This window comes from Ranitomeya variabilis, chromosome 3, assembly GCF_051348905.1.
Source record: "Ranitomeya variabilis isolate aRanVar5 chromosome 3, aRanVar5.hap1, whole genome shotgun sequence".
Classification (NCBI taxonomy): domain Eukaryota; kingdom Metazoa; phylum Chordata; class Amphibia; order Anura; family Dendrobatidae; genus Ranitomeya; species Ranitomeya variabilis.
The window spans coordinates 199,617,041-199,641,687 of record NC_135234.1 but is presented as its reverse complement, the minus strand read 5'-3'; the positions used below and the strand labels follow the sequence as shown (position 1 = coordinate 199,641,687).

Sequence of the window (24,647 nt, the reverse complement as noted above, 5' to 3'; positions counted from 1 at the left end):
TATAATGGCCACACATGATGCTCCATACTGTATAATGGCCATACATGATACTCCATACTGTATAATGGCCACACATGATGCTCCATACTGTATAATGGCCACACATGATGCTCCATACTGTATAATGGCCACACATGATGCTGCATACAATATAATGGCCCCACATGATGCTGCATACAGTATAATGGCCCCACATGATGCTACGTACAGTATAATGGCCGCACATAATGCTGCGTACTGTATAATGGCCCTACATGATGCTGTGTATAGTATAATGGCCCCACATGACTATGCCAGTGTACAGCTGGGGCTGTAGATGTGTCCCAGCAGCTCCTGCTTACAATGCAGGCAAAGATTTCAGCACCTTTCGCTGCCCACACTGCTGCCTCACAGATCCTGCTCATTGCAATGTAGCCCAGCTCTGCGAACTCTGCATGCACTCAGACATCACTATCTACTGGCACCACTCCATAACTGCTGTAGTATATAAAGAATACATATATATATATGTATATACTGTGCCTATTACTAACCGGCTGCACTGGATTGCTCTAACTGCTGCCATTACTCCTGGTTATCATGCCTTGTACTATAAGCACAGCAGGGCCAGCTGCATGTATGTGTGCAGTACACACTTACACACACGTACCTCAGAATGTCCTCTCTCCCTCTCTGAACCACTGCACCCGGAAGAAGATACGGAGGGGGGGCGTGGCCTAATACAAGGGGGCGTGTCAGCTGCTTCTCCTGCTGGCTGTGTGGGAGAAGCAGGGCCCCGTGTTGGACTGCGGGCACAGCCTCAAAATCGGGACAGTCCCGCAGTATGAGGGATGGTTGGGAGCTATGCCTTTAACAATTAGGCCGGCGTCACACTAGCGAGTTTTACGGACATATGAGCGCAGAAAATACATCCGGAAAATACGCATAACACACGGCCCAATGATTCTCTATGACTCAGCTCCTATCAGCCGTATTTTACGGATCCGTATTATACAGTCTTCTAAGGCCGTAGAAAATCGCAGCATGCTGCGTTTTTCACCATATTGCGCAAAAAAATTGCCAATGAAAGTCTATGGGGGCGAGAAAAATACGGATTACACATGGACCAGCAGTGTGACTTGCGAGAAATACGCAGCAGTGTTCTATAGAAAAGCCGGTAATTCAATTGCCGGCTTTTCATTTCTCCTTCACAAACCCGACATGATATGAGACATGGTTTACATACAGTAAACTACCTCATATCCCCTTTTTTATTGCATATTCCACACTACTGTTAGTAGTGTGTATGTGCAAAATTTGGGCGCTGTAGCTTGTAAAATAAAGGGTTCCCATGCTAGAGTTCATATGAGGACATCCAGCAGAGGGCGCATCACCGCAACTCAAGGTAACTACAGGTCACCCTGCTTTCCATTCATTCCCCGGGGTTCTTACACGCACGAGCACCGCTTTAGCAGAGCTCCTGGCTGTAAAATGATTTAACCCCTTCAGATGGTCTGAAGGGGTTAATGTCTTTATTTCATTAAAATACTTTGAAATAATGTGTGTATGTTTTATTAACCATTTCGTACTATTGGATTCATAATGGATAGGTGTCATAATTGACGCCTCTCCATTATTAATCTGGCTTAATGTCACCTTACAATAGCAAGGTGACATTAACCCTTCATTACCCCATATCCCACCGCTACACGGGAGTGGGAAGAGAGTGGCCAAGTGCCAGAATAGGCGCATCTTCCAGATTCTAGACTCTGTGCCACTGCTACAACACAGCACAAGGTGAATGAAGTTGCCTTGTGACCCACAACAAGCAAGTTGCAAAAATTCAAACTCGTTTTGACTTTTTGCAACTTGTTTCTTGCTGTACCCTGTGAGTCGCAAACTGACTCCATTCACCTGCAGTGTTACAATGTAGCAGTGGCACAGAGTGATCTTTGCCACTTACTATCCTTTATGTCAAAAACTTACTATGGCTTCAGCATTAAAATAGTGTGTATAACCACACTGCATCTTTGTTGGTAGTGTTGGCTGCACACAAAAAACGCTAAAAAGCACTCAAAAGAATGGACATATTCCTTCCTATGTAAAAATAACTTACTGTTCTTATGTTCAGGATTTTGAGTTTCTTTAAACACTCCTGGCTTTTAATGGAAGCCATGTGTTTAACGTGCCTGCAACCTCTTTGCCAGCAGATGATAGCTGTTTTATTTAGCCACCTTCGGCCAGTAAAAGAGACGACTGGAATGGCTGTTATAAAACACCACTATCAATCTGTGCATGCGGCTTGGAGGGCGCACCGTTAGAAAGCCAACTCTCGTGGGGTGCCGACAGGTTGTCATTACAGTGTTTTTTATGACAGTAGTCCTGTGAAAGCCAGCCCTTGGCTGGTCTTTATAGGAAACCATTTTTTCCCTATATACAGCAATACTATTGAATTGTTGTAGACATAGTGTCATAAGCAATCAGACAATATAGTATAGTGAAACGATAAAACAAAAAGTTTTTAAAAATATATACAAAAGTTCAAATCATCCCAAGTAAAAATAAAAGTATAAAAAAATACACATATGTGGTATCTCTATGTCTGTAAAAGTCCAATATCTCAAGATGTGAAAATAGTTAACTCAGCTGGTAAACAGCGTATCTGGAAAAAAAATCAAAACCCTTGAACTGCGATTCATTTTGGCTTCTCCAACATTGAAAAAAAAGGAAATAAAAGGTGATCATAACATCATATCTACCCCAAAATGGTATCAATAAAAACATCTTCACTCAACCTCATCAACCGAAAAATGAAAATGTTATGGGTCTTAGGAAATAGCGAAGCATGTTAATTTATTTATTTTCTTAATTTACACATATTTTTTTACATAAAGAAAGCATATGCATGTTTGGTATTGCTGTAAATGTACTGACAAAGAAACTCATACTGCCAGGTCATTTTTATTGTATAAAGCTGTAAAAATGAAACCTAGATAACAATTGCGGAATAACACTTTTTCTCCTTCGCCTCATTGGGGAACACAGACCGTGGATGTTAGGCTGCCGTCACACTTGCAGTATTTGGTCAGTATTTTACATCACTATTTGTAAGCCAAAACCAGGAGTGGGTGATAAATGCAGAAGTGGTGCATATGTTTCTATTATACTTTTCCTCTAATTGTTCCACTCCTGGTTTTGGCTTACAAATACTGAGCTGGTTTTTGGGGCCAACGGGTCCCTTAAAGGGCACCGATCTCCCCGCACCATCAACAGACGAGCACATGGAGTATCGCCTCCATGTATCCTCTTCTGCAGCCAGGCCTAATGTCAGACAACTGGCCTGTCCACAAGGGGGCTTGAACTCCGTGGATGTACAGAGGCACCCTCTCTTTGGCGTCCGAGCAGCCCCTACTGTACCACCACTGTTAAAGCGGATGGTACAAAGAGGCGAATGGTCCCTCTCCACCTCCCTATTAAAAGGATGGTGGATTGAGGGTGATCCCTTCATCCCTGCACCATCCAACAGCTGAGTTACCTGCCACCCGGCAGCTTCTCTGGGAAAGTGCCGGGGTTGGAGGGCTCTGAACAGGCAATCTGGGGTGACACTGGCAAGGGGGCTCATTCTGGCAGCGAGGGTGCACGTCTGGATCCCCTTTTTCTATCAGCGCCGGCCGGTGCTGAAAAATGTAGCCCCGGGCTTCGGCCGATGTGTAGGCCGCATCCCGGAAGCCGTGCCCGCACTATGGCGCGCTAAGGCAGCTCCACCCACTTATCTGGCACTTCTTGCCTGGGACGGGAGCGCTCGCTTTTCTCAGCCTCCCCCAATGCCCCCTCACGTCTACCCCTGGTAACGCTCCCGCCGGCTGCAGACATTTAGGCCCCGAGTCGATTCATGGAAGTCACAAGGCTCCGCTCACTAAATGACATCGCGACCGTGGCTCTGCCCCCCTGACTTGGCACCTCTCACTCTCTGCGAGACTTTACCGCCTCTGCAACTCCCAGTGGCCATCTTGGTCTACCCGGCCGGCTCACACAGAGGTGATGGCTTTGCATTAAAGGGGCACTACTACTGCACAGCACCTGGCGGGCGACTCTTAGTGCAAAAACATAGTGCTAATCCAATGCGGACTCCAGGAACATCAGTACCCGGGTAAGGAAACACTGCTATCTACCCCTGCCGTTTCCCCCTGTAGTATTTCCCAGTCTTAAAGGCGCCATGACACCTTGTTATGGTCCAAGCTCCCAAAGGGTCTAATAAGACTATTAGTCCTATTTAATTTGCAAAGCCCGCAACCCGTTCAGGAGCCCTCCGCCGCCCCAATCCCAGTGTACCTAGTTCCCCTGAGTGGGCTTCGTTACTGTAGAAATCCACGGCTTCTCTGGCCTAAGAGATTGAATCCCTCCGTGATTCCTCTGTGGATCGGAGCGTTAGCAGGTCTGATATAAATGGATCCTCTCCTACACGGGAGTCATCGGCTAACAGGGGCCGCAAGTATTCTAGAAACATACAGGGGTCTAGAAATAGGATCCGTGGTACGATTACCCGAGCAATCTCGGGCCCTTGGTGTCCGTGAGCTCTGTTTCTCGCTCTCCTTCACCAGAGAACAAGACTCTGAGTTTGAATTGAACATTTCCCCAGATGTGCACTTCCCAGAGTTCAAGAAAATGGGGGACTCGCTTATTGAGGCCGTCAATCAGACTCTAAAGGTTGACGAGGATTCCGGTTCTGTCCCGGAACACACAGTGTCCTTCAAGAGGACTAATCACCCTCATACAGAATTTACCATTCACCCGGAGGTCCGGGTTATACTTAACCGGTGCTGAGAGCGACCTGATAAACACCTCACAGGTCAGAAGCCTCTTGAGGCGAGGTACCCCCTGTTTCAGCTGATCTGAGGAAAGCTTGAGCTGAATCTCCTGCTGTGAACCCGCCAGTATTTTGTCCGGTATTCAGAATCCTTCTATCCTGGCCAGATGGATCATTACCCACAGACCTTCAGAGAACCTTACTCGCTCCGTCTTTGAGGACTCAGATTCAGCACTATCCATTGTTTGCAGCGGCGGGGGTAGCTAAAGCCATTTTCTTCTGGACGCCGCTTTGGATGCGGCTAGAGGCGCTGCATTATCAGCGGTAAATGCCATCACCTTCAGAGGGACATTATGGCTCAGTAAATAGAAAACGGACTCTGGGTGCAAAAAAGTCTCTGACATTTCTTCCTTACCAGACTGGCCGTTTATTTAGAGTGAAGCTGGTTCAGCTTGTCTCTGATGAAACCGGAGGAAAGAGAAAATTTCCTCTGCAGCAAGGCTGAGATGTCCTTTCTGGCGTCAACAACAAATTCTTTTTCGTACACCATTGATTCACGAAGGGCTCAAGGGGTTCTGCTCGAACCTGTTTGAAATTCGGTCATTAATTTGGCTGCATGGGGTCCTGGGATCAAAATCCCACCATAGTTTTTTGGACCTGCAGCACCCTTGGGCAACAGTCAAGGGTAAGTGCTCTGCCCCTGAGGCCCCATTGGTTTTCCCTGCAAAGGATGCATTGGATTAACGTGTCAGGGGGTATTCTGTGGTACAGCCTCACTTTGCTGGGGCTGGGATCCAGACTGCACTATACTACCATGGTGTTGCAACCCATGGTGTCACTGGTCACAGCGATACAGCCCCTTCATGATTCTTCCTCTATCAGTCAGGGTCTTCGCCAGCCTGACTCGGATGATTCCTCTATCTCTCTAATGCAGCACGTTGGTTCAGTGGTTAGCACTACAGCCTAGAAGCGCTGGAATCTTGGGATTAGATCCCACCAAGTATTATGCAAACTCATCGATAAAAGAGGGGCGTTTCTAGCATCCAACGACAAAGGGATGCTTTCCTCCATATTCTAATTTTCCCCTCTCTAGACATTCCTGTGCTTTGCCATTCCCAAACAGCATTTTCAGTTCACACAGTGCTCTCGAAGGTCATGATGGCCATCATGTCATCTTGCACTCTCGGGGTGTGATCATACTGCCCTACTCAGACGACCTTCTAATCAGGGGTCCGTCCTTCCAGGAATGCACAAACTGCCTTCGCATCACTGGCGATACTTTTCCTCACCTGAGCTCGCTGATAAATGTATACAGGTCTTCCCTTGTTCAAGCCCAGTGGATATCCTTTTTCGGAATGACCCTGGATACCTCCGAGGGTTAGTGATTCTCCCTCAAGACAAGGTCCGAGCCCTTCAACAAGGAGCCCGTGCACTTAGCCACTCATCCTATCAATCTATCTGGTTTGCCATGAAGGCACTGGGGAAAAATGGTGGCAGCAATAGAAAATGTCTCTTTTAATTCAGCTGCATCTCCGTCCCCTGCAGCATGAACCTGTTTTCCCTCGATCACCAGTGCCGCTTGTCCCGACGGGTCAGGAAACCTCTCAGGTGGTGGACATTGAGGTCTTCTCTCTTCCAGGGGAAATCCTTTCTCCTGGTTTAATGGCTAGTGGTGACTACCGATGCCAGTCTCCTTGGCTGGGGAGTATTCTTCGTCACCTCACGACTCAGAGACGCTGGTCTACTCGGGAGTCGAGCCTTCTGATTATTGTCTGGGAAATCTGAGCATTCAGGATAGCCCTGCAGTAGTTCCATTATCTCCTGGCGGGTCACCTCATCCGAATTCATTCGGACAAAGCCATGACTGTCACATGTATCAATCATTAAAGGGGGTACCCACAGCAGGGTAGCCATGCACGAGGTAGCCCATATTCTCAGATGGGCAGAGATGAAAGACTCAGTATTTTCAGCAATCCATATCCCAGGCGTAAAAAACTGGGCGGCAGTTTTTCCTAGCCATCAAAGTCTCGCTTTGGGACAGTGGGAGGTCTTTCGACAGATATGTATTCGTTTAAGGACTCCGGACATGGATCTGATGGTTTCAAGATTGAACGCCAAGGTACTCCACTTCAGAGCTTGGTCTCAGGATCCCTAGACCATCAAGGTGCATGCAAAGGTCTCTCTGTGGCTTCAGTTTAGTCTTCCGTATGTGTTTTTTCCCCGCTTTCTTTACTTCCGAGGGTCATCAGGAATATCTAAGCGGAGGGGACTCCAGTAATCCAGGTTTGGCCACTCTGGGCGTGATATGCAGATTTAGTGCAGATAGTCGCAGATGTCCCGTGGTGACTGCCGGATTATCCAGATCTGCTCTGCCAATGACCGTTTTGTCATGAGAACTCAGGGGCCCTGTGTTTAACGGCTTGGCCATTGAAGCCTACGAGCAATCATAAGCTGGGTTCTCTCATCAGGGGTTTCCCACCCTGATTAGCATTGGGAAGCCTGCATCAGCTAGCATTTATCAGCACACCTGAAAACCTTTTTCACGGTGCAGGCACCATGGACATCCTTGTTTCTTCTCTGTTCCCTCCATTTTGGGAATTTCTCTAGACTGGTCTGGAATCAGGTTTAGCGCTCAGCTCTTTCTCTCTCTCTCTCTCAAAGGCCAGATCTTGGCCTTATCTGTTTTATTCCATGGCTGGATTACTTTCATTCTGTAAGTGAGCATTTTGTTTCAGGGAGTCTCCCATGTGGTATTCCCCTATAGTATGCCGTTAGAGGCCTGGGACCTTATATTGGTCCCGGGTGCTCTTTAGCAGACGCCTTTCAAACTGTTGCAGGATGTCTCTAAAAGTCATTTTTTCTTTTTGTAGTGCTGTCTATTAGACAAGTCTCAGAGCTAGCCACTCTGTCCGGTCGAATTCCTTTCCTGATTTTCCCCCCAGGACAAGGTGGTCATCTCTTTTCGTCCAGTACCGGTGCATCGGGTGAAATGAACTTTTCGCACCCTTGACATAGTAAGGGCTCTCAGAAGGCGCGTCTTGAAGACGGCGCCCTTCAGTAGGTCAGACACCCTATTTGTGCTTCCTGAGGGTCTCAGGCAGGGTTTGGCCGCTTCAGGGCCACAATACTAAATTGATTCATTTGGCTTTTCAGAAGTTTTACTGCATCAGAGACAAGCTTATCCCAGTGGAGATTAAGGCACACTCTACTCGGTTGGTGGACGTTCTTTTTGTGCCATTCGGGATCAGGCGTCGGCAGAACAGGTCTGCAAGACTGCAACTTGATACAGCCTACGCTCTCAGACTTCTGCACATGCGGCACCTCGCAGATGTATTCTGCAAGTGGCGGTAGCGCAACTTTAGTCAGTTGGTACATGGGGTTCGATCTGTGATGTGGTTCCATTCCAAGGGACTCCTTTGGGACATCCCATGGTCTGTGTCCCCCAATGAGGTGAAGGAGAAATAGGGATTTTTGTGTACTCACCGTAAAATCCGTTTCTCCTAGCCAATTATTGCGGGACACAGCACCCACCCTGTTAATATTTTGGCTTGCGCTTGTTTTTCTTTAATTTGATGTGTTGTACTCTAATATGATGTTAATGATATCCTACTTCTTTTGCACTGAACTGGTTCACTGGGAGCCAGCAGGAGGGTGTATACTGCAGAGGAGGAGCAAACTCTTTTTCTTTCAACTTAGTGTCAGCCTCCAAGTGGCAGCAGCATAACACCCATGGTCTGTGTCCCTCAATGATTGGCTTGGAGAAAAGGATTTTATGGTGAGTACACAAATATCCCTATTTTTTGCAATTTTGTTGAGCATGGAAATGATAAAATGGATAGTGTCATTCAAAAGTATAACTCGTTCCACAAAAAAACAAGCTCACAGATTGCTATATCAATGGAAAAATAAAAAAAGGTGTGGCTCTTGGAAGGTGAGAAAAAAAAGAAAGTCCAATAACGGAAAATTGCCATTATGGAAAGGGGTTAAAAAGAAGTTACATGAGCATTCCTCAAGTGTTTCCACTAGGAAGATGCTCAATCATTTGCTAAACAAGTCAATGGGACAGCCAAGAAAAGACCCAATGTTTTTTCACCACTTCCGACACAAAAATGTTATCGTTTTCTTCATTGTTTTAGATATCAAAAAACATTCAGAAAACTATGGAAAATAGCACTCAGGAAATTACCCAAAAACTGAAACTTTCAGGTTACAAAAACCTAGCAAAGGTTAAGGAAAAGTATAAACATACCTCCTCTTCACTAACTGCTATTGGTGAAACTTTTAGCGGCACACAATCTAAAAAAGATAAAAGTATAGAACAGGTAATTAGAATATACATACTCTTAAAGCCGACAAGTTTACATTAAAGAGGTTGTCCACTTCATCATGTTAACAATTGAATAACACTGCACATAGAGCAAGTTGTTGATAGCTGGGTCTGTTCACATGCTGCTCCATCAACTGCCAATGTGAGAATATAAGAGCTGTGCAGTCTATAAAGAAGTCACACATGGGGGGTCAAAAAGGAGGAGAACCTGTCATACTTACTTTAAAGGCTAAAAATTTAGTAGAATAAGATACTGTACAAAAGACCTTTACATTTAATTGATTTAACTACAAAAAATATATACCAAAAGGGCCCGAGGACACTAATAGTGCCTTTCTCTAAAAGATATTTAAAGAATTACATTTTATTTACACAAGTAGGTCTAAATACATTGAGATAAATTGCAAAAATGAACGCTTGAATGATGACGCAGATGAAATTTGTAAATAGGTGTGTCTAGTGTTCCAATGCCATCCATATTCATGTTCAATTCCCCTGAAGCACCTAAACTTGTTGGGTGGACATTTTTCAAGCTTGTAAAAGTTTGACTAGGCTGACCTGTGTTGTTACAAGCAAATATAGTGCAGTGTTTCTAGATGTCTGTGCACTGATAATAATATGAGGTTGGGCAACAAGGAGCCAGTTGTCAGTCTGCATGACATTGTCAGTGCAGTCCGTGATGTGATGTTTGCAGGTTCAACTCCCTTAGGGTTACTGAACAAAGTACTTACTAAAGTAAAACACATATATATATATATATATATATATATATATATATATATATATATATATATATATCTTGTAAGAACGAATAATGAGGGCACTCACCCGTCTTCATTAAAATTATTCCTTTATTTGCAAAAATACATCCAGAGAACCGATATGGCCGGGGGAGAGAGAGGGGGCCTCAGCCCGTGTGAGCTGAGGCCCCCTCTCTCTCCCCCGGCCATATCGGTTCTCTGGATGTATTTTTGCAAATAAAGGAATAATTTTAATGAAGACGGGTGAGTGCCCTCATTATTCGTTCTTACAAGATATTTTGGATTAAGTGACTGTTTTCCTTGAAGGAGCACCTGAAGTCTTCTAAAGTACGGCATAGTAGGACATATGTTCTTGATTTCCACTGAGGAGCCAGAATACAATAGGACAGTGCCGCCTGATTTTTTGTTTTTTTGGCTATATATATATATATATATATATATATATATATATATATACACTCACCGGCCACTTTATTAGGTATACCATGCTAGTAACGGGTTGGACCCCCTTTTGCCTTCAGAACTGCCTCAATTCTTCGTGGCATAGATTCAACAAGGTGCTGGAAGCATTCCTCAGAGATTTTGGTCCATATTGACATGATGGCATCACACAGTTGCCGCAGATTTGTCGGCTGCACATCCCAAAGATGCTCCATACAAGGCAGGATGGATCCATGCTTTCATGTTGTTTACGCCAAATTCTGACCCTACCATCCGAATGTCGCAGCAGAAATCGAGACTCATCAGACCAAGCAACGTTTTTCCAATCTTCTACTGTCCAATTTCGATGAGCTTGTACAAATTGTAGCCTCAGTTTCCTGTTCTTAGCTGAAAGGAGTGGTACCCGGTGTGGTCTTCTGCTGCTGTAGCCCATCTGCCTCAAAGTTCGACGCACTGTGCGTTCAGAGATGCTCTTAGGCCTACCTTGGTTGTAACGGGTGGCGATTTGAGTCACTGTTGCCTTTCTATCAGCTCGAACCAGTCTGCCCATTCTCCTCTGACCTCTGGCATCAACAAGGCATTTCCGCCCACAGAACTGCCGCTCACTGGATTTTTTTTCTTTTTCGGACCATTCTCTGTAAACCCTAGAGATGGTTGTGCGTGAAAATCCCAGTAGATCAGCAGTTTCTGAAATACTCAGACCAGCCCTTCTGGCACCAACAACCATGCCACGTTCAAAGGCACTCAAATCACCTTTCTTCCCCATACTGATGCTTGGTTTGAACTGCAGGAGATTGTCTTGACCATGTCTACATGCCTAAATGCACTGAGTTGCCGCCATGTGATTGGCTGATTAGAAATTAAGTGTTAACAAGAAGTTGGACAGGTGTACCTAATAAAGTGGCCAGTGAGTGTATGTATATATATATATATATATATATATATATATATATATATATATATATATATATATATATATATATATATAGTAAGTCCAAAAAAGAAGGCAGCACTCCATTTTCCATATGACTGTGCAGAGTTTAATCAGACCACATGTCTGTGCAGCGACGTTTCGGCTCTGAATGAGCCTTTCTCAATGCTTGAGAAAGGCTCATTCAGAGCCGAAACGTCGCTGCACAGACATGTGGTCTGATTAAACTCTGCACAGTCATATGGAAAATGGAGTGCTGCCTTCTTTTTTGGACTTTATGCATTTGAGTTAACCGGTGAACAGGTTACCTGGAGGAAATTGCACCCGGAGATAAGTTTAAAGTTTGTGCTGTTCCTTTTTTGTGAATATATATATATATATATATATATATATATATATATATATATACACACACACCATATATACTCGAGTATAAGCGGAGATTTTTAGCCCATTTTTTAGGGCTGAAAGTCCCCCTCTCGGCATATGCTTGAGTCATACCCAGGGGTCGGCAGGGGAGGGGGAGCGGGGGCTGTCTAACTATACTCACCTGCTCCTGGCACGGTCCCTGCAGGTCCCTGGCTCCCCGGCGCCCCAGCTTCTTCCTGTGCTGAGCGGTCACATGGTACCGCTCATTACAATAATGAATATGCGGCTCCACCTCCCATAGAGGTGGAGCCGCATATTCATTACTGTAATGAGCGGTAACGGTAAATATCTTTATGGAGCATCTTATGGGGCCATAATCAACATTTGTGCAGAATTATATTGGGCAAATGTGTCTATGGAGCATCTTATGGGGCCATTATTAACCTTCATGCAGGATTATATGGGGCATATTTTAACATGGAGCATCTTATGGGGCCATCATAAACTTTATGGAGCATTATATGGGGCTCCTGATTCAATATGGATATTCAAAAACACTTAACCTACTGATGTCTCAATCAATTTTACTTTTATTGGTATCTATTTTTACTGTTGACATTTACCGGTAGCTGCTGCATTTCCCACCCTAGGCTTATACTCGAGTCATTAAGTTTTCCCAGTTTTTTGTGGCAAAATTAAGGGGGTCTGCTTATACTCGGGTCGGCTTATACTCGAGTATATACGGAAATATATATATATATATATATATATATATATATATATATATTTATTTACATTTTTCAATATAAAAGCAAGTATAAACATTTTAATCACTCCCTTCGCTCTCATTAAAAATAACGACATTTATAAAATAAAAAAAATTAAATAAAATTTGATTTCACCTCATCCGTAAAAGTTTGGTCTGTGAATATATAGAATTAACACGGTATACATATAACTAACTGGCTCAACTGGGAAACCTTTCTGAACTCCCCAATCTATCATAACATGATGACACGACTCCTGCATTTAGTTGGGGTCCCTTACGCGTTTCAATCACAATGCATTCCCACCTGAAATGTCTTTTTTCTTAAGTAGTGTAAAAGGAAAAAATATGGAGAATCAGTGCTGCTGGTGAATGAAGGCAATTCAGATTCACATTAAAATATTCTGCGTTTTGTAATTTGTCTATGCTTTTCGAAGTGCCATACTTCTCCCTCAGGAAAAAAACATAATCCAGTTAACAATAAGATACTACATTTATACTGATGGAGTTTTAAAAAAATATTGCACCAAGGTGGAAATACATGATGGGACAAAGATCGTATGGACATTTTATCAGTGCAAATTGTTGAGAAGGAATAATGGTAATAAAGTATTAAAGAGAAACATCATTGCATATGATAAACTAAACTGAATACTGTTAACCCTTTTCCAACCTTAGACATATAGGTACATCTAAGGTTGCCTCTTCCTGTTTGCTGCGGGCTCCGGGGATGATCCCTCAACTTTTCCATGTCAGCTGATTTCATTAGTTGACATGTGCTCCTAACAGCCGCGGGTGGAATCGCGATCCACCCGTGACTGTTAACATGTTAAATGCTGCTGTCAATCTCTGACAGTAGCATTTAATATGCTGGCGCCGGAAGCACATAGTGAAGTATGGAAACACAGCTTCAATAACGGGCGGTGATCTCTATGATGTCACCGTTCGTCACTGTAGCTGCGCTCACACAACTTCATTCTCCCATCAATAACAACCTGGATGGTCAAATCATGGCACCGTACAGGTTGTAAAGTGCATAACGCAGAGATGGATTACGGTGTGGGACAGTATGACATTTCGGACAGGTGAGGGATATGGTTGTTTATTATTTTAGTTTTTTTTTACAGGGGACATCAGTGAATTAGGCATAAAGTGAGTATTTTTTTGCTTATTATTTCCTGTTTTTACAGGGGACAAGGGTTTCAATGGAATAAGTGCATACCAGATGAGTATAACTGTTTTTTATTTTTTAATAAATGTGCATACCAGGGTGTTTAGTATTTCAAATAATGGACTTTATTCTGGCTGTGTCTTTATAACAATATGACTATTGGGTTAGTAATGGTGGGATCTTATAAACATCTCTCCATTACTAATCGCTGGGCTTCATGTCACCTGACAATATAAAGGTGACATCAAACTTTGCCCTATCACCCCACTGGCCACCGCCACAGTACTAAGTGCCAGATTTGGTGCATCTTATGGATGTACCATTTCTAGGGCGGATGGTGGCTGATGTTACTAGCCTGAGGTGGGGAGAGCATATTTCTGATCCCTTCATGGGCTATTAATATCAACCCACAGCTGTCTGTTTAGCCTTTGCTGGTTTGAATTTATAGAAGGACCCTACGTCATTCTTTTTCTGGGGTCCCCCATAAATACAATAGGAAAAGCTAAGCAAACACCTGTGAGCTGTTATTAATAGCCTGGGAACCTTATGGGAAATTGACGCTAGTCCCAGATTATTAACATCAGTCTTTTTTTTTTTTATTAATTCTTTATTTAACACAGGACACAGCTGCTGCTGAATACATCTCCCATCAGTGTCTCCTGGTTGCGCTGATCTCAGGGCAAGCAGGAGAGTAAGGTTTCCGGATGTTCTATGGAGCCTGTTTTGCCCTCGTCCTCCTACTCTTCTGGAGTTCCTGCTGCTGCTCATTCACTCTCTGCTCTGCCTCATCACTTCCAGCTGCCTTCAGTCCTCTGTGCTGCTTCCTGATCCTGGTGGTGGTCATCTTTTGTCCAAACTTTTAAATAGAGGAGCTATACATTTCTGGTTCTGCTGTGGTCCGTAAGAATTTCTGACATTTCTATTATCTGAGTACTAATTCTTGGACTCTTCTGTGCGGGCTGCTGTGCTGGACTTGAGCGGGACTTTTAAACCCAAAAAGAGGTAAATTGAAAAACCTTCTCCTTGTTGTGTTCCACCTGCATATTTCTGGACTTCCTTGAAAGGTATCGGCTCCACTTTCTACCTATTTCTGGACCACCATGTAGGAGTGCCGGTTGCATTCTTGCTTCATATAACTGCTGGACTTGCATGTATTAGCGGTCGCGCCCCGCTATCATAGTTGCTGGACTTTTCCGTTTTGTGCTGTGCACTTTGCTGTAATTTCAGGACTGTCTCTGTTAATTTATGTTATACTCCTTGCTTTGTTACATACAGTTTATTTGTCTCAATTTTGTTCTCACATTCGTTTTATCCCACGCAATCAGATTCCATAGTACCTTCATAATTGCTACAGGGAGACAATGATGAGAGCTGCCTTCACCAGCCGGCACTTTGGATGAGCGCGAACTGTATTGATTTTTCCAGGCGCCGATACGTATCAGACAGACATATGGACGTCACGCAAACGGCACAAGGATGTGAAATACAGACATATGGACCACAGACAGCACATGGACACACAGATGTCACATACGTACATATGGATGGGACACGGACCACGGATCTCACCAGTATTGCATTTAAACTGTACATGAATCACCAGGAAATGTGAAGGAGGCCTAACTTGGTCTCTGAACCCGTGGACCTGCTGCAGCTAGGATTACAGGCTTTTCTAATGTTTTGTTATCACAACTTAAACAGGTTAGTATAACCTTTATTCATTTAATTGATTTTAACCAGGATAAAATCCTATTGTCACGGGTGTGTCAGGTGTGACAGACAGTCATCCTGGATCTGAATGTAGAAGATCATTGCAATTAGCTCTACAATCACCTGTTTGATTTTTGCATCTCTGTTATGGAGTGATACCCATAATTTTCTTGTTGTTTACAGCCACTGCAGACTTCTATTATTTCCCCTCCCCTCTCTTAAACTTCTTTTACCCTTTCCTTATATCCTTCTATTAGAATGATTCTCCTTTGAAAGGCTTTAAAGTGACTCTTCAGCACAGAGTGACTGTTCAAACTACAGTATATCCCACCACTCAGTGCTTCATGGCAGAGCCAATAATTTATATATACCTTTCCACCTGCTTGTTTTACCTCAGTCTCCAGGCCAAAGAAGGGTGGAGATACATTGAAACCAAGCAGGTGTGAAGATGTATTTAAATGATTGTCTGCATCATGAAGCACCGGTTGGTTTGAACAGTCATTATGTGCTGACAGAGTCCCTTTAATATCCGTGAATGCCGATCTTAATTGCTTGAGTTCATTGATTGCCACCATCTATTTTAGGCATCACAATTTGTAAAATGCTGATATTTACTCACAATGTAAATTGTTCTTCTGGCAGTGGAATAACTAGAGTCTGATGGACCAGATGCAAAATCTGGACATGGAGGCCCCTTATGTTGGTCAAATGTATGGGCCCTTGTAGTGTTCTAAATCTAATAAGGACATACAAGATGCACCCCCTCTCTCATTATGTAGTAATGTCCCCCATCTTGGGCTCTTTCCTGGTATATATGCCCCCTACCCTGTTATATATCTTCCCCATTCTCGTATATACAGTATGTTACTGATCCTGTTTTATGATACCCACCCTGGTATATATCCCCCATCCTGGTATATATCCCTTATCTTGGGCTCCATCCTGTTATATATATCCCTCATCCTAGTATATATGTCCCTTATTTTGGGCCCCAACCTGGTATATATAATCCCCATCTGGGTATGTGTTCCCCATCCTGGGTACAGCCATATATATATCCCTCACCCTCAGGGCCGTATTTAGAGTTTCTGCTGCCCTAGGCACTTTTAGTGCTGCCTCCCCCATTGGTGAGTATGACACTATCGGTAGTGACTATGCCATAAATCGCTGATGTGAAAGTCGCCTTTTGCAGTAGATCCAGCAAGTTTTCCCGCATCTGCCGCGTAACGGATCACTTACGGCAACACTGCGTTCGGGCCTCATTCATTCCCTATGGGACTTGCGGACATGTGCGGCACTTGTGGTTTTGCAGCGATCCGGCAAATGTGGTACTTACAGCAATGGAAAAAAACGCTGCTAGCAGTGTTTTTTTGTCTCACCGCAAGTGCAAAACCGCAAGTGCTGCACATGTCCGCAAGTAGCCATCACTACCTGTCCCTGCACCTTGCTAGCTCATCCCTAACCATCCCTCTGACCTAAAACTACACTATAAAGCTTTAGAAAAACAATTTATTAACTGACATATTCCTATGATAATGAGGGCTCCAAGCTATGGCGTAGACTGGGACGGGCAGTCTCCGGGTCTCCATCCTCTCTGTGCACACCCTCAGTCCCTGCCTCACTGTCTGTGCTGCACTGTGCACAGACATCCCTCCACTGGACCCGGTAATCACAGCTCGCAGTAGCATACCTGCAGAGGTGTATCTAGGTTTTCTGGCACCCAGGGCAAGAAATCATTTTGGCCTACATCCCCCCCCCCTCCTTCTGCCAAGGACAAATGCGATTTTCACAATTAGTCTTGTACCCACGAGCTGCTCTCCCTAATGCTCTCAATGTTCATTGAAAAACTGAGAGAAGCAGGAAGAGAAGCTCGTTGTCACAGGACCATAAGTATGAAAATCACATATGAGTGAAGTGTCCAAGTGACGACTACTGGAACCTACAGAGCTGAGCTGAATCCTGACATCGCAGGCTTCTGAATTCTCACAACTAATGCACTGCACACTTTTAGGATTCTCCCTTGCCGGTGGACAGTCATGTCAGCACAAGCATGCGATTTGTATACTTCTGACCACATACCGACTAGACGTGCCCGGCCTCGCTCAGTTCATTTTCATTGAGTGAGGACATACATTGCTAGTCAGCACGTGACTACATGTATGTAAATCGCCAGCATAAGAGAATCCTGACAGCGTGCAGAACGCACTGTGAGAACTCAGAAGTCTGCAATCACATAGAATGACTCACATGACTGTAGACTCGTTACAAACCTGGACATCCCCTTTAATGCTCCAAACATAAATAAAAACATGAGAATTAGTCAATATCACAAATAACATTTACATCCAGGTACTTGATAGATGACGTCATCTCTGGAGCCAATCTCCTTCTTTTCTTCATCTTGTCCAGACCCCATGATGAGTTTTCTCATCCACAGCTGTCTCTGCAGACTTCCATCTTCTCCACTCTTTTGCAGAAAATCTCCACATGATGCCCTTAAAGATACAAGTGTCATTATAATGCTCCTGAATAAAAAATGCCCCTCACTATTCTATTCTGTCCCCACTCACTTTTGTCCCCCCCATACTGTCTCCTCACACTATTCCCCTCCCTCCTCATACTGTTTCCTCTCACATCCCCCCTGTTCACCATACTGTCTCCTCATATATTTACCCCCTCACTTTCTATACTGCCTGCTCACCTGACTCCCCATACAGTGACTGTACACATCCTATCACCCTCACTCACCGTACTCTGTACACATACATTTTTCACATTGCTACTCATACTGTGTCCACATACATTCCCACGTAGCTCCCCACACTGTCTGCACCCATCCCCCATACTGTTTTCTTCATACATGCCCCTCATTCCCCAGTACTATTTCCGCATACATGCCCCCATTCCCCCAGTACTGTTTCCTCATACATGTCCCCATTCCCCTGTACTGTTTCCCCATCTCCACCTTTGCTCTTCATTTTGTGTCCTCAAATCTCCTCACACACATTAAATCCCCCCATCCCCACTACAAATATCCCCACACACAATAAATAACCCCATCTCCACTCCACATCTCGCCCCCGACATTAAAAACCCCCATCCCCACTCAAATTCTCCACCCATAATAAATCCCCCCCGTGCACTTAATCTTCAGTGTCTTCTGCTCCACTGGAGCACTTACCACCAGTGTTCACCTCTGCAGCGTGAGTGAACGACGTCAGCAGCATGATCACATGATCTGATTACGCTGCTCACGTTGCTCTGACCGGCAGTCAGAGCCTCAATTGTACTCACTTCTGTAAGATGCGAGTACAATTGATCCCTGAGCAGGGGCGGACACTGACAGCTTGGGGCCCCTGTGCAAGAACTGTGCCTGGGCCCCCTCCTTTTATGGCAACAGCTACATATATATATATATATATATATATATATATATATATATATATATATTGTGTGTATGTGTATATATATATATATATATATATATATATATATATATACTAGACTGTGGCCCGATTCGAACGCATCGGGTATTCTAGAATATGCATGTCCCCGTAGTATATGGACAATGATGATTCCAGAATTCGCGGCAGATTGTGCCCGTCGCTGATTGGTCGAGGCAACCTTTATGATATCATCGTCGCCATGGCAACCATTATGACATCTACATCGATACTGTGCCCGTCGCTGATTGGTCGAGGCGAATTCGCGGCAGACTGTGCCCGTCGCTGATTGGTCGAGGCAACCTTTATGACATCATCATCGCCATGCTGTGTCCGTCGCTGATTGGTCGATCCCTGGCGGCCTCGACCAATCAGAGACGCGGGATTTCCAGGACAGACAGACAGACAGACAGACGGAAAAACCCTTAGACAATTATATATATACTAGACTGTGGCCCGATTCTAATGCATCGGGTATTCTAGAATATGCATGTCCCCGTAGTATGTGATTCGCGGCAGACTGTGCCCGTCGCTGATTGGTCGAGGCAACCTTTATGACATCATCGTCGCCATGGCAACCATTATGACATCATCGTCGCCATGCTGTGCCCATCTCTGATTGGTCGAGGCCGCCCGACAAACCGTCGACCACTCCATATAAGGTATGGTCTACAAACCGCCAACCACTCCATATAAGGTATGGTCTACAAACCGCCGACCACTCCATATAAGGTATGGTCTACAAACCGCCGACCACTCCATATAAGGTATGGTCTACAAACCGCCGACCACTCCATATAAGGTATCCTGTTTGTAGACCATACCTTATATGGAGTGATTTCCAGGACAGACAGACAGACAGACAGACAGACAGACAGAAAGACAGACAGAAAGACAGACAGACAGACAGACAGACAGACAGACAGACAGACAGACGGAAAAACCCTTAGACAATTATATATATAGATAGATATATATATATATATACACACAGCCACACACATGCATGTGTATATATTACATACCATATATACTCGAGTATAAGCCGACCCAAGTATAAGCCGAGGCACCTAATTTTGCCACGGAAACTGGGTAAGCTTATTGACTCGAGTAAAAGCCGGGTATGTATTATCCCCTCATTCCTATCCCGGTATGTGTGGTTCCCCCCGTCCTACTCTGTGTGGCTCCCCTTTTGTATGCATGGCTCCCCTGTCTCATCTTGTATGCATGGCTCCCCCCCTCCTGTTTGCATGGCTCTGCTCCCCCTTCTCCCATCCTCGTATGCATGGCTCTGCTCCCCCTCCTCCCATCCTCGTATGCATGGCTCTGCTCCCCCTCCTCCCATCTTCGTATGCATGGCTCTGCTCCCCCTCCTCCCATCCTCGTATGCATGGCTCTGCTCCCCCTTCTCCTATCCTCGTATGCATGGCTCTGCTCTCCCTCCTCCCATCCCCGTATGCATGGCTCTGCTCCCCCTCCTCCCATCCTTGTATGCATGGCTCCCCCTACTCCCAGCCTTGTATGCATGGCTCTGCTCCCCCTCCTCCCATCCTTGTATACATGGCTCCCCCTCCTCCCATCCTTGTATGCATGGCTCTGCTCCCCCCTCCTCCCATCTTTGTATGCATGGCTCTGCTCCTCCCTCCTCCCATCTTTGTATGCATGGCTCTGCTCCCCTCTCCTCCCATCCTTGTATGCGTGGCTCTGCTCCCCCCTCCTCCTTTCCTTGTATGCATGGCTCTGCTCCCCCTCCTCCCATCCTTGTATATGTGGCTCTGCTCCCCTTCCTCCCATCCTTGTATGCGTCGCTCTGCTCCCCCCTCCTCCCATCTTTGTATGCGTGGCTCTGCTCCCCATCCTTCCATCCTTGTATGCGTGGCTCTGCTCCCCCCATCTTTGTATGCGTGGCTCTGCTCCCTCCTCCTCCCATCCTTGTATGCGTGGCTCTGCTCCCTCCTCCTCCCATCCTTGTATGCATGGCTCTGCTCCCCCTCCTCCCATCTTTGTATGCATGGCTCCGCTTCCCCCCTCCCATCTTGTATGCGTGGCTTTCCCGTCCTCCTTTGTCCTCCCTCGTTCTCCTTCATCCTCCCCGTCCTCCTTCTCCTCCCCCGCCGTCCTCCTTCATCCTCCCCCAGCCGTCATACTCACCCTCCTCACAGTGCACAGAACGAACTCCCTGCCCTGCACATCTGTCCTGGCTCACGGTGCCGAAGCTGCTTCCTGTGTGAGCGGTCACATGGTACCGCTTACTAAGGTCATGAATATGCGTCCATATTCATCACCTTAATGAGCGGTACCACATGACCGCTGTGAGCACAGGACTTGCTGCCGGTGCTGAGACCAGGCACCACTGGAGGAGGGCGAGTATGTCCTTTTCAAGGAGGTGGGGAGGTGGTGAGTGGGCAGGGTGGAGGGGGGTAGGTGGGATTTTGACCCTAGCCTTAAAAAAAAAAAACTTGCTCAGGTGCCGCCCCCCGCATCCTGGCGCCTTAGGCACGTGCCCTCACGTGCCTAGTGTCAAATACGTCTCTGCTCACCCTAGTATATATGTCACTTATCCTGGCATATATATCCCCCATTCTGATATCTGTACCCTATTGTGTTGTTACATGCATAGAGAAAAATTAAATGATTATACTCACATTCCTCTCCCGCGTAGCATCGTTTTCTGAAGCCAGCAGCTGACTTCACTGCCATGCACCCTCAATCATGTGCACTCTGACGTCAGCTGCTGGTCTCTGATTGTCCGGCAACATGTATTGGAGTGGACAGACCCGGTGAGTCTCTGTACCGCAATACATTCCGCTGAATGTGTGTCCAAGGACGCATATCCAGTTAAAGTTTGCACTGGCGTTTGTGGGCGCCCCACCCACATGGGCCCAGTTGCAGTTGACACCTCTGCGATTGCTATTGCTACACCCCTGTCTCCTGGTAAATTAATTTATATTGCTGTTCTGAGTCTCTATTACCGTATGTCTTATATTGCTTATATTAGTTTTGAAAAAAATGCAATATAAAGTGAAAAAAATGACTCATATTCATCGAATTGGTATCAATAAAGCCATCAACTTGCAACGTGAAAAACTAGCCCTCACACAGCTTCAGTAACGGAAAAATAAAAACATTTCAAGTCTCAAAAAAGGCAAAGAGAAACACCAACACTTTTTTTCCAAACTTGATTTTTTTTTTTCCATTTAAAAATCTAAGCAAGTTTGGTATCACATTAATTGTACTGAACTGAAGAATCATATTTCAGGGTCATTTGAACCACAGGATTACCTCCGATAAAAAAATAAAAAAAAAGTCAGAATTGCAATTTTTTCACCATTTATTCCCACGTGAAATTTTTTGCCCATTTTCCAGTTAACTAAAGAATCATTCAAACCAACATTTTGTCCCACAAAAAACAAGCACTTATACATTTATGTAAAAACAAAAGTGCAAAAACATAAAAATTGACTAGTCTTTAAAGGTGTTAAATACCCATTACGATAGGGTCTCATAACCGTTTTTCTGTCATCCGAGAAAATCGATCCGATTATGATAATCACACTCTGGTCAAACTGTGATCAGAGTTTGATCAGAGTGTGAAGCGATTTTCTCAGATGTGGAGAACAAAGAAAAAAAAATCTCCAAATTCTCCATTCTGTCAGTCTGTGAAAATCGGACCACACCTGAAGGATAGTACTCATCCAATTTTTACAGTTTTCTGCACAAGTTCTTAGAGAAACGATGGGTCACTAGTGGGGCTCTCACGCACTTATGGTATATTAAAATAAGGTGGCCAAACCCATAATAAAAGAATTATATACCTGAAATGCTGGATATGTAGCTTTTGTTTTCAGATCCACGAGAAGATTTTAGGTTCTAAACAAACCAAAACAGGTAAAAATTAATTTAAAACATTTTCATCCTAATAATACCGTTTTGTATTGCCAAACTTTTCTTACCAAGAAAAGGTTTAAAGAAGCCCTTCCATGAACTATTTTTCCCTTAGGCCGGTTTCACACATCAGTGTGTCCAGTACGTGTGGTGACAGTTTTCACACGTACCAGAGACACTGACACACGTAGACCCATTCAAATGAAGACCCATTCAAATGCACATATCTGTGTTTTTTCACGGACCACACGTCCGTTTTTGTGCAGCTGCATGGATCGCACGAACCCATTCAAGTCAATGGGTCCATGTAAACATGTACATCACACGGATGCCGTCCGTGTGATGCATCAGTATCACACAGACGGCCACCGAGGAGGAAGCGCTACACTAATCGCTGTTCCCCGGCGGCTGGTGCTGAAGCAGGCTTTCATCATTCTCCCCTGCTATGCCAGCGAGCAGAGGAGAATGATGAGCGTTATATTTGAGTCCGAACGACAGCAGGTCGGGCTTTTGGGACTGTTACCCCCATCATCCCACACCTGCTGTCGCTAATTACAGTGACAGTAGGTGCAGATAATCGGGGTACTCCACAGCTGCCGGCTGCTATCGTTTGGAAAAAAATGAATGAAAAACCCGACGTTGGTTCCCCCCTATTTTATTAACCAACCAGACAAAACTCACAGCTGGGGGCTGCAACCCCCAGCTGTCAGCTTCTGCAAGGTTGGTTGCTCTTTTTAGGCTGGGGGGGGGCTATATCAATGGCCCCTTACCAGTCTGAGAATAGCAGACCCCAGCTGTGAGCTTTAGGAAGGCTGGTTATCAAGAATAGAGGGGTCCCCATGCTGTTTTTTTAATGATTTAAATAAATATTTTAAAAAACGGCATGGGGGTCCCCCCCCCCATTTTTGACAATCAGCCTTGCTAAAGCTCACAGCTGGGGGCTGCTATTCTCAGACAGGTAAGGGGCCATTGATATAGGCCCCCTCAGCCTAAAAACAGCAGCCTGCAGCTGCCGAGAAAAGGCGCATCTATTATCATCTGGTGAATGAGCTGCAGAGAGCGCAGCATCATTCACCAGCGGTGACACTATCACGGCCGGCCTGAACTGAGGTGACCTCTGGACCGTGGGAAAAAGCCAGTGATGATGTCACCGCTGGTGAATGATGCTGCACTCTCTGCTGTTTTTAGGCTGGGGGGCCTATATCAATGGCCCATTACCAGTCTGAGAATAGCAGCCCCCAGCTGTGAGCTTTAGCAAGGCTGGTTGTCAATCCGTTTTTTATTTAAATTATTTATTTAAATAATTAAAAAACCAGTGTGGGGACCCTTCTAGATAACCAACCTTGCGGAAGCTGACAGCTGGGGGTTGCAGCCCCCAGCTGTGAGTTTTGTCTGGTTGGTTAATAAAATAGGGGGTACCCAAGTCGGGTTTTTGATTCATTTATTTCCGAACGATCGCAGCCGGCGGCTGTAGATTACTCCGATCATCTGCACCTACTGTCACTGTTATTAGGGACAGCAGGTGTGGGATGTTGGGTGTAACAGTCCCAAAAGCTCCCTCCTGCTGTCGTTCGGACTTTTATAAAAGGCCGGAGTCACACTAGAGAGGAATATGGACGAGTGCTGTGTGAGAAAAAAATCGCATAGCACTGGGACCAATGTTAATCTATGGGGCAGTTCCCATCGTTTTTTTTCTCCGCCATATTATACGTGAGAGTGAAATCACACCATGCTGCGATTTTCACCGTATATCGACCGGGACTCGCCAATGGAAGTCTATGGGTGCGAGAAAAACTCGCACACCACACGGACCATCAGTGTGACTTGAGAGAAATACGCACTGGGGTCCTTTAGAAAAGCCGGGAATTCAGTGCGGTGTAATGTAAAATCACATTGGCAGGTTAAAATAGAATACATAAAATAAATGTCTACACATAGTATAGGTATATATATGTATGTCAGTGACACACACACACACATATACAGTGTATATATATATATATATATCTTTACATGTCATACAGTGCTAGATAGCAGAACAGCCGATGATTCCATTG

At 45.0% G+C, this 24,647-nt stretch overlaps 1 protein-coding gene across 1 annotated transcript in view; it reads right to left on the bottom strand.

Moving 5' to 3' along the window:
• LOC143817643 (synaptonemal complex protein 1-like) overlaps positions 1 to 24,647 on the bottom strand; it is a 446,817-nt gene that overhangs the window by 380,440 nt on the left and 41,730 nt on the right. Inside the window, exons 3-4 of the mRNA XM_077299136.1 lie at positions 22,521 to 22,575; positions 9,036 to 9,082 (exon numbers count right to left, since the gene is read on the bottom strand). Coding sequence (XP_077155251.1) covers positions 9,036 to 9,082; positions 22,521 to 22,575 — 102 coding nt within the window. The remainder of the gene's footprint in view (positions 1 to 9,035; positions 9,083 to 22,520; positions 22,576 to 24,647) is intronic.